Raw genomic sequence first — 9,971 nt, 5'->3', positions numbered from 1 at the left:
GGCCTGGAGTGTAGACCTCTGTTGGGGCTGCTTGCGTAAGCTCAATTATTGGGTTTGACAAGTGCAGATGTGATACAGATGTCGGCAGATATGAAGGGGCCCACAGCTTGAGAGACAAAAACCCCACCGCGCCACCGTCCTACAGGACCAAGAGCCACCCTATCTTCCTCCCTCCCTTCAGACATGCGCCCTAAACACAACTCTCCCCTCTTTCTAGCCTGCCTTCTACAGGCTCCGCCCCTCACCGTCTAGGACCAATCCCTGGGCGAAGGGCGGGGCTGCCACGGGAGTGGGCGGTAACTAAGGGGAGTCAGGAGCCGGGAGTCGTGAGCTGGAGTCAGAACTGCGTCTCTCAACCCAGGCGCCGGTTGCTGAAGCAAAGCGGGCGAGCAATGCTGCCGCCACCGCTTCCTGATTGGCTGCGGGTGGCTCCCTCTTCTTTCTGATTGGCAGCTGGTGAACTAGGTATGTAAATGAAGGGAAGAGGCCTGGGGAAAGAGGGGTACTGGCCGCGGGGTCCTTTGGCAGGTTCGATCCCCCGGTCCGGCAGGTGCGCGCCAGGGCTGCCCGGGATCGAGGCGCACGGGCCTCTCCGTGCCGCCCGCCCCGGCCTGGCGGGTGAATCACACCGCAGCCCGGGAAGGGGGCGGAGGCGCCGGCTCCCTGGCTCCGGCTGCGTGACTCACCCGCCCCCGCCGCCGCCGCCGCTTCGGGAGGAGTAGCCTCCACTGCCTTCCGGAAGCGAGCGGAGGCCGAGAGGGCAGAACGGCCCTCCGGGGATCCCGGCCCGCACGGTCCCTGGTGGCAAGCAGAAATGACCGCGTCCCGCGGGGCACTGTAAAGAGTCCCGGGGTCTGGAGAGTCGGAATCCCCGGGGAAAGCCGGCCTGGTGCCGCCAGGGGGCGCCGGGACCGGGGGGGCGGAGTCGGGGGTGGGGGCTGAATTCCTGCGGTTCCGGACTCTCGGATCTGCTGGGAAGTAGGCAAGGACCCAGTTTTGAGTAGTGTGAGGGGGTCATTCTTGAAGTCCTCCTGAGCAAAGATCTGGGTACTGTACCCTTCAGGCTGCCTGGCTTAAAAAAGCAGGTTGGGTCAGGGGCACCCACCCCGGGGAAAGTGTGGGTCTTCAAACTTCTCTCCGTGACCCCCGTGCCCATCAGGATTTTCCGGCAAGCTTTGTCCACGCTGCCTCTCAAATAAATCCTGAAGCGACCATCTTCCTTCCATGTCCACTGCCACCTTATACTCCCAAGTCACCGTCTTCGCCCACCCCAAAGACTGCAGTAGCCTCTGAAAAGATCTCAGGGCCACTCTCCCCGCCCCTCCTCGCTCCCCCTGCTTCTTAGCAGCTAAGGGGATCTTCTGGAAACCTAATCAGTCCACAACACCACTGTCCTCCCTGCTCAAACCCCTTCAATGACTTCCCACCACACCCCCCAATAAAATCCAAGCTCCTTGCCTCTGCCTACTCTCGAACCCCCCACATCCTCCCTACTCCACCCTCAACCCCCCTACTCTCCCCACCCCCCGAACTGACTACAGAGTCCTTTTTTCAGCTCAAACGAATCCAGTCTCTAGGCTTTTCTTTGCCTTTGCTGTTCTTATTCCCAGAATGCCTTCCCCCTGGTTCTTCCATGGCTGATTCTTTGTCATACTCGAGGGCTCTTTTCAAATGTCACCTCCTCAGGGGAGCCTTCCCTGACCACTCTCCAGAAACTTTTAGCATTTTCCTAGCACCATCGGTACATTTCTTGTGTTTGTTTATTGTCTGATGCTATTAGTAGACACTCAGTAAATATTAGATTAAACCATGTGAAACAACTGCTTTTGTAGGTTAAAAAAAAAGTTGAATATTGGACATTTCATACTGGACATTCTCACATTGGACACTTCACATTAGCCATTTCACATAGTTCATTGAAGAAATAGATAATAATTATTATCAATAGTACTTATTTACAGGAGTAATTGCTATGTACCAGATACTGCCCAAAGTGCTTTTTTTAATCTCATTTATTCCTTAAAACAACTCTAGGAAGTAGATACAATTATCATCTATATCTTAAAGCTTCCCCAAGAAAACGTAGGCTCAGAGAGGTTAAATGCTTTGCCCAAGATCACACAGTAATGGTCAGAACTTCACAATGGCTTTCCATAACTGAATGACTCTTCCCTCCTGACAGATGATGCTGAGCAAGGGCCTGAAGCGAAAGCGGGAGGAGGAGGAGGAGGAGAAGGAAACCCTGGCAGTGGACGCCTGGTGGCTGGATCCCAGCCACTCAGCAGTAGCTCAGGGACCCCCAGCCGTGGCCTCCAGTTCTCTCTTTGACCTTTCGGTGCTCAAGCTCCATCATAGCCTGCGGCAGAGTGAGCCGGACCTGCGGCACCTGGTGCTGGTAGTGAACACACTGCGGCGAATCCAGGCATCCATGGCACCCACGGCTGCCCTGCCACCTGTGCCCACCCCACCCACAGCCCCCAGCGTGGCTGACAACCTGCTGGCCAGCTCTGATGCTGCCCTCTCAGCCTCCATGGCCAGCCTCCTGGAGGACCTCAGCCATATTGAGGGCCTGAGCCAGGCCCCACAGCCCCTGGTAGATGAGGGGCCACTAGGCCGCTCTGCCGGGGGAGCCTCACCCAGCCTGGGCGCCTTGGACCTGCTGGGCCCAGCCACTGGCTGTCTGCTGGACGATGGGCTCGAGGGCCTGTTTGAGGACATTGACACATCCATGTATGACAGTGAACTCTGGGCACCAGTCTCTGAGGGCCACAAATCCAGCCCTGAAGATGGACCAGGCAAGGAGGTAGGTCCAGATCTGGACGAGGCTGAGCTGGACTACCTCATGGACGTGCTGGTGGGCACACAGGCGCTGGAACGACCACCAGGGCCGGGGCGTTGACCCCTCTGGGCCGGGATGTTGATCTGATGTCCAAACTGAGCCTGCTGGCTGGACCAACTCTCCTTGGAAAGACACAGCTGGCTTCCCTCCAGAGGGGCTTTGGAGAGAAAGAATCCAGTCCTGGGCAACTTCACCTCCATCCTCTTGTCTCTGACTGATGGGGAGGGGAGTCTGGGATTGGCCCTTGTGATGAAATGGCAGGGCCTGGTGGCTGGAATGTGATTGGACCAGGTCCTGTGCTGAATCCCCGGAGGCACAGCCTGGTATACGTTTGCGTCGATGTGGGACGAGACCCCAACCTGTTTTTTGAAATTAAAGCCAGTCCTGGAAAGTCTGAAGTGTGTGTACTGCTTTGTTTCTGGGCCAAGGCAAGGGTGAGGGTGGTAGAAAACCTCTAACATTTATCAAGCGAGGACTGTGCACACAGCACAGTTCTAAGCACTTGACCTGTGCTAACTGATTTAATCCTCATAACAAGATGGGCATGTCATTATCCCCATTTTACAGTTGAGAAAACTGAGGCTCCAAGAAGTCAACTCTTAGGGAGATAAGTGTCAAACTTTACTGTTTTTTGGTGTGAGAAGCAGACCAATTAGGTCTGGAAACTGGCTCTCTAGAAAACTTCTGGAATATACTCAGTCAGGTCTCCCCCTGTGCCTGTGTGTGTACCTAATGGTGGTGGTGGGTGGTGGTGCAGGAGGAGCCTCGGGCCACTGTTTAAAAATGAAATCTAGACCTTGCCTGGAGTCTACCCGTATGTCTTGGAGTGGGGGTGCAGAAGGAGCTTTCAGAATGAACCAGAAATAAAAGCACACAGCTGAAGGCTGGATGGAGCCTCTCCTCTGAGCGCAGAGAGCCAGTCCTCTGAGAAAATGGTGAAAGAAAGACTCCAGCAAGTTTTAAATAAAATCCACTCCGGATCTCAAATCTCTCTTTGGGCTAGGGATAAGGCAGCTGGGAAGCCGATTCTGAAATAAAGCCACTAAGTGCGGTGGCTTGACAGAAAGAAAGGCAAGGGATCCTGCTTTCCTTCTAGAAGAAACTCTGAGCCCCGGCGGGCTGGGGCCACCTGCCTGACAGGCCTGTGCGATAGGGCCGGCCTGAGCGCCGGGTGTCTGCGCCGCCCCCGCCGTCCAGCCGCATTCCTGGCCCGGCTGGGAGGGGCCGCACACTCAGAGGCCTGGCACGGGACCCAGGCGGCGTCCTTCCTGGCGGCCGTGGGGGCAGGGCCGCGCCCCGGGTACCGGAGGGGGGAGGGGCGCGGGGAACGCGGCATCGGGGGAGGGCGGAGGCACGGAGGGTGACCTGAGCGGACTGGCTGGGCCTCGGATGCGGGAAACCTCGGCAAAGGGACACTTCAAATAGAGGGGCCCGGGTGCCTCCACTCTGGCCGGAAGCTTCGGGGAGGCTGAAGCTGGGGTGGAAACGGAGGAAGGCGGGAGGGTGAAGAGGGGAGAGGGAGGGGGAGAGGCGGGCAGCTTCGGCCGGGCCTGCGGGCCTGGAAGGGGCGGGCACAGGGGAGCTTCCTGGAGGAGCGGAGGAAGTCGTGCCCATTTCTGGAAGTGGATGGGGTGGCCCCGGGAGGGGAGTGGAAATGCCCCAAAGGGAGCTGGTGCCCCAGTTCAGGGTCTTCCGGGTGCCTGACTCCAACACCTGGGGGCTCCAGCCCCTGGGCAGTGGGACTCAGATTCGATTTTGACCCAGACCCAGACCTTGGGGGTAGGCTGAGCTCAGCAATGCCCCCTGGTGCCCAGTCTGGGGGAGGGGGTCTGTCCTGTCACTACCTTAAGATTCCCTTGTGACCTGACCTGTGGTCAAGGAGTCCCCGGTGCGGGGTCAGCAATGCCTTCTGTTTACAACACCTTGAGGACCTATTTCTGATGGTGTCTCTGAGTGCCAGACTGGGGGATAATCTGTGATGCCTACTGACGCAGGCAGTCTGTCAACGATGGCCCCGTCTACCCCTGTGCCTGTTTGGTGAGGGATGCTCCCCTCTCCCCAGTCTCCGTGTACAGTTGTCCAGGTCCTGCACTGCACACAGGCTCCGTTTTGAAGGGGCTGCCACAAACGTCTCTGGCACCTGTGCTTACATATTTACGAGGACAGTTTCTCAGTAGATGGAGAAGGGGGCATGCCTTTTGCACAAAAGCAGCATATGGACTAGGTCGGTTCTGGTTCTATCCCCCTGCTGCCCTCAGGTTTATGACAGCTCGTGGCTGAGGGCCTGTGCTACTCTCCCTGTGTCTGACCCCTGGAGAAGGATTGTGCAGCTCCCTGGCTCTGGTGTGCCCCTCCGCCCTCAGACTCAACCCCAGGAAGCCAGGCTACCTCAGCCAGCAGATTCCAGGGCCCACACCATTCCGCATGGAGCTGCCAGCCCTGCTGCTGTGGCTGCTTTTCACAGAGCCTCTGTGTGGTCCCACCACGACCCTCCCCAGGCCTGCTCCCTCCTTGGGCGTTCCCGGGGACCCCCATCACACACACACACAACACACAACCTTCTCTCCTCCAGCACCTGGGAGAACTGTCCTTGGTTTCCTTCTTTCCCCTCCCCCTCCTTCCCTCATTCAGCAAAGATGTACTGGTACCTACCCTACCAGATGCCCGGCTGTATGTAAAAGGCAAATCTGACCACATCTCTCCCACCCTCTGGGCCCCTCAGAATGTATCCCTTTCCTTGGGGATATGAACCCTGCCCTTTCCAAGGCTCACCTTCCACCTGGTCCCATTCATTCATCCAATGAACATTTACTGGTCCCAGTGCAGAAGTCTAACGATGCTTCTGCTGTGCTGTGCTTAGTCATTCAGTCATGTCCAACTCTTTGCAACCCCATGGACTGCAGCCTGCCAGGCTCCTCTGTCCATGGGGTTTCTCCAGGCAAGACTCCTGGAATGCGTTGCCATGCCCTCCTCCAGGGAATCTTCCCAACCCAGGGATTGAGCCCAAGTCTCCCACATTGCAGACAGGTTCTTTACCATCAGAGCCACTGGGAAAGCCCCTAATGGTACTTAGTCAATGATTATTGACCCAATAAGCTGTACCGGGGGTCTTCCCTGGTGGTCCAGGGGTTAAGACTACATGCTTCTGTTGCTGCCGAAGTCTTGGCTTTCTCTGCCCACTGAAGCTGAATAAAAGATACAGAGACAGAGTCTAGAGGAAATGGACAAATATCTTTAATCCTCAGCCGGCAGAGGGGAGAACTCAGTAGGCTCATGCTTCAGAGAACTGTGTCCTTGAAGTCCAGATTCCCCTTCCAGGAAGAATCTGGGGAGTTCTATAAGACAAGGGCTCACAGTCAGGGGTCAGTGATGAGAAAGGTATAAGGGACTTGTGTTCTTCTTGCTCTTGCATTGTTTCAGAAACAGTCATAGGCTGGCATCAGGTAGCCCAGTAATTGGATCTGGCAGGCGGGTCAGGTCCACTGTCTTTTATGTGTGGCATTCTCTATATAATGCAAAAAGAGAAAAAACTATGAGGGGTCGTCTGTGAAGAGAGTGCTGTAAAGGTGAGCACCAGATACAGAATGTAATTAGCACAGAGTCAAAGGATAATAGTTGCAAAATGTAGCTCCTGCCAAGTTAGGGGGCAGAAAAGCAAACTTAGTTACAGAATACAGATTAGAACAGTTACAGTAAAAACTAGGAGTGATCAGGCCTGCTTATTGTTCTCTTTATCTTTGTTCTAAGGAAAGAAGAGAAGCACTCATTCCCCCTTTTTTTCCTTTTCACTGCAACACTTCCAATGCAGGGGACACAGGTTTGTGCCCTGGTTGGGGAACTAAGATTACACATGCTGTGAGATGCAGTCAAAATTAAAAAAAAAAAAAAAATGGATTGTGTTAAAAGCCAGGCCACATATATTTTGCCATTCTGTGGCTGTGTGACCCTAGGCAAGGTACTCAACTTCTCTGGGCCTCAGAGTCCTCATCTGTAAGCTGGGACAGTAAGTGTGGCCACCTCGAAGGGCTATTGTTCTGAGGGGAGAGTGTTCTAGGCAGAAGGATGCGCAAAGGTAAGGGAGTGAGGGACCCTACAACCTTTTCAGGGATCTGTAAGCTTCTGAGTTTGATTGGGAAGAAGGGGAAAGCAGTAAGGTAAGTGATGGAGCTGGAGGGGTTGGTAGGGACCAGGGCACACAGGCCCTGGCTGGGAGACTTTACTCTGAAGGTGCTAGGGTAAAGGAATCTAGGAATAAATGGATCTGTCTGGCTGCCTTGTGTACCAGGGGGTGGGAGGTGATACAGGAGGCCAGGAGCCGAGGGGAGGCCATAGAGGGACAGATCAGCCTTGGAGAAGGGAGGGGAGGGGAAGGCAGAGCTACCAGAGAGGACAGCCTGTAGGAGCAACGAGCTGCAGTGGAGGACGGGCCTAGGACAAGATCCAGGGCTCTAGCCTGGGAACCTGGGGCTACTCTACGATGGTGACCGGGTCTGGGGTTGACACTGAGGCCAGAGAGGGACACCCTGTGGGTGCAAGGGACTAGGGGGACACTCAGGGGCAGGTATCCAGGCAGCTGCCCCCCCCCCCCAAACCCCGGGGACTGGAGATCAGTAGAGAGGGCAGGGGACAGGAGCAGGCATAAAGGATGGGGGTGAGGGAGGTAGTTTCCCTGAGCTGCACTGGGTGGGACCTGACTCCTGCATGGCTCAGATGGGTGGGGAGAGGGTGGTCCCTGAGCAGCGCCCTCCATGTCCTTCCCCAGCCCTGCAGGATGTCCTGTGTTTACGGAGGTGGCCTTGGCCGGAACTGGGACACTGGTGCCAGCCCCTGAACTCAACTTCCCATGGCCACCCCACCCCACTCCCCAGGGGGAAGGAAAGGCAAGAGACGGAGAAAGAGAGACACAGAGAGAGTGAGAAGAGAGACACAGAGAGAGAGAGACAAGGAATGAGGACAGAGACAGAGACACATACAGAGACCTGTCACTCACCACAGAAAACTCACAGCAGGGACTTCCCTGGTGGGCCAGTGTAACCATCTGCTTTGCAGTGCAGGGGACGTGGGTTCGATCCCTGCTGGGGAAATTAAGATCCAACATGCCACAGAGCAACTAAGCCCATGCGCCCCAACTGCTGAGCCCACACGCTCTGGTGCCCATGTGGGATCAAAAGATCCCACATGCCACAACTGAGATGAAGATCCCACGTGCTTCAGAGTTTGATACTGAAACTCCAACTGAGAATCTTAACTTATTTACTTAAGCAACTGTAATATTTAGTGGAATATATGTAACTTTGTTCTGTATTTTCTGTCTCCTGTAAATGTATTATCATATTTTCATAATTTAAAAAAAAGATAAAAAGTAAAAAAAAGATCTCATATGCCTCAACTAAGATCAATTGCAGCCTAATAAATAGAGAAATATTAGAGAAAAAAAAAGCCTCCAGCAAACTAGGAAAGAAAGCTTTCTTTACCTGCTGAAGGGCAGTACAAAAACCATACAGCTAACGTTATATTTCATGACAGAGGATTGTGCTTATCTCAAAATCGGGGATGAAGAAGGTTATCTGCCCTCTGAGACATGGAGAGGGACCGGATAGCCTCTGTCTGTCGGTAGAGTACCAGCTTCTCTGTCTGCCAGAGTAGCAAGCAGTGTTTTCTTCCTGGTTCTAGCCTGGCCTGTTGGTAGATTCTTTCCACCCTCAGTTATTAAAACAGCTCTGGCTTTGTCCCTCCTGCAGGTGCCCAGGCTGGGCGGGACAAAGTCTGAGGCCTTCCTCATGGCCCTGCTGACTGTGGCCCATCCCTCAGCTTCCCTTTGCTCTCACATTCACCGGTTTCTCAAAGGGGCCCTTTGCATGGGATGTTCCCTCTACCTGAAACCCACTTTCATGTATCCTCCACCCGCAGCTTGGCATGAACTCCTATGTATCCTTCAGGTGCCAGCTCAAATGTTGCCACCTCCAAGAAGCCCTCCCTGCCCTTTCTGATAAGTATCAGAGTGTCAGATCCCTCTTACAGACCTGGATCTTTTTCTCAGAGCACTTAGCTTAGTGTGTAATTATACACTCGTTTCAATTATACACTGATTTAGTTGCTCACTTCTTTAGTGTCTGCCACCCTTGGATTGAGAGTCCCGTGAGGGCACAGTCACTGCTGTGTCCCCAGAATCGCCCAGCCCAGGGATGGATTGATTCAGAAGAAGTGTCTGCAAATAGCTGGTGAATAAATGTATAAATGAGAAGGAGATGCAGATGACAGGGCATATGTGACCATCGAGACACAGCCATGAACAAGGACATGGTTCTTGACTCCAGAGAATTTCCTATGTGTGAACCTCTGTCTGGATTCAGATCTTTTACACAGGCTATTCCCACTGCCCATAAAACTTTTCCACTCCCTCTTCTCTCTCTCTCTCCCTCTCTTTCTATTGTTTTTTTTGTTTTTTTTTTTTTGACCCCACTGCATAGCTTGAGGGATCCTAGTTTCCTGAACCAGAGATTGAACCCGTGCCCCCTGCAGTGTAAGCTCGGAGTCCTAACCACTGGGCAGCCAGGGAAGTCTCATACTGCCTCTTCTCTTGCCTAGATCCTATGGGTCACTCAGGTCTCAGCTCACATGTCCCCTCCTCCAGGGAGCCTTCCCTGACCGCCCTTCCTGGGCTGCAGCAGGTACACTGCCTGGGCTCCCCCAGCAAGGCTCTGATCTCTCTGTCTGCAATTGCCCCATCCCAACCCTGGCCACTCTGGGTCGGTCTTCCGGTTGGACTGTGAACCCTGTGAAAGCAGGCCCAGGCTATCTTGGTCACACTGTGTCCCCAGCACCATCCAGCCTCGGGCTGGGCACAAGACCAGGTGCTCGTTGACTGTTTGCTGACTTTGGATAAAGGACTGCTCCCTCTCTCCCTGCTGGTGCTTTGCCCGTGTTCCTCCTCCCTCCTGGAAGCTTCTTCCCTAACCTTTTACCTGGCTTCTTCCTCCTCAACCCTCCAGTTTGACCCCAGAAGTTGTGTCCTGAGCCTGCCCTCTGGGGTGAATTTAGGTCTGACAGTGTCTCCAGTGCCCAGCAAAGGGCCAGCCACCAAGGGCTTGTGAAGATTTATTGAATGAATGAATGAACCCATGAATGTTTG

The 9,971-nt window shown here is 54.4% G+C and overlaps 1 protein-coding gene across 1 annotated transcript; it reads left to right on the top strand.

Annotated features, from left to right (window-relative positions):
- Positions 1 to 309: 309 nt before the first annotated feature.
- Positions 310 to 3,237, top strand: SERTAD1 (SERTA domain containing 1). The gene is made up of 2 exons (XM_019980059.2): positions 310 to 465; positions 2,183 to 3,237. Exon 2 carries the CDS (start codon positions 2,183 to 2,185, stop codon positions 2,897 to 2,899), a length of 717 nt encoding a protein of 238 aa, XP_019835618.1. The 5' UTR covers positions 310 to 465; the 3' UTR covers positions 2,900 to 3,237.
- Positions 3,238 to 9,971: the final 6,734 nt, after the last annotated feature.

This window comes from Bos indicus, chromosome 18 (genome assembly GCF_029378745.1).
Source record: "Bos indicus isolate NIAB-ARS_2022 breed Sahiwal x Tharparkar chromosome 18, NIAB-ARS_B.indTharparkar_mat_pri_1.0, whole genome shotgun sequence".
In the NCBI taxonomy this organism is placed as follows: domain Eukaryota; kingdom Metazoa; phylum Chordata; class Mammalia; order Artiodactyla; family Bovidae; genus Bos; species Bos indicus.
The sequence above is the reverse complement of the archived record's forward strand: the minus strand, read 5'-3'. Positions and strand labels throughout refer to the sequence as shown.

Excerpts from the sequence above, each read along its gene's own strand:
- SERTAD1 (XM_019980059.2), top strand. The coding sequence starts at position 2,183 with ATGATGCTGAGCAAGGGCCTGAAGCGAAAGCGGGAGGAGGAGGAGGAG.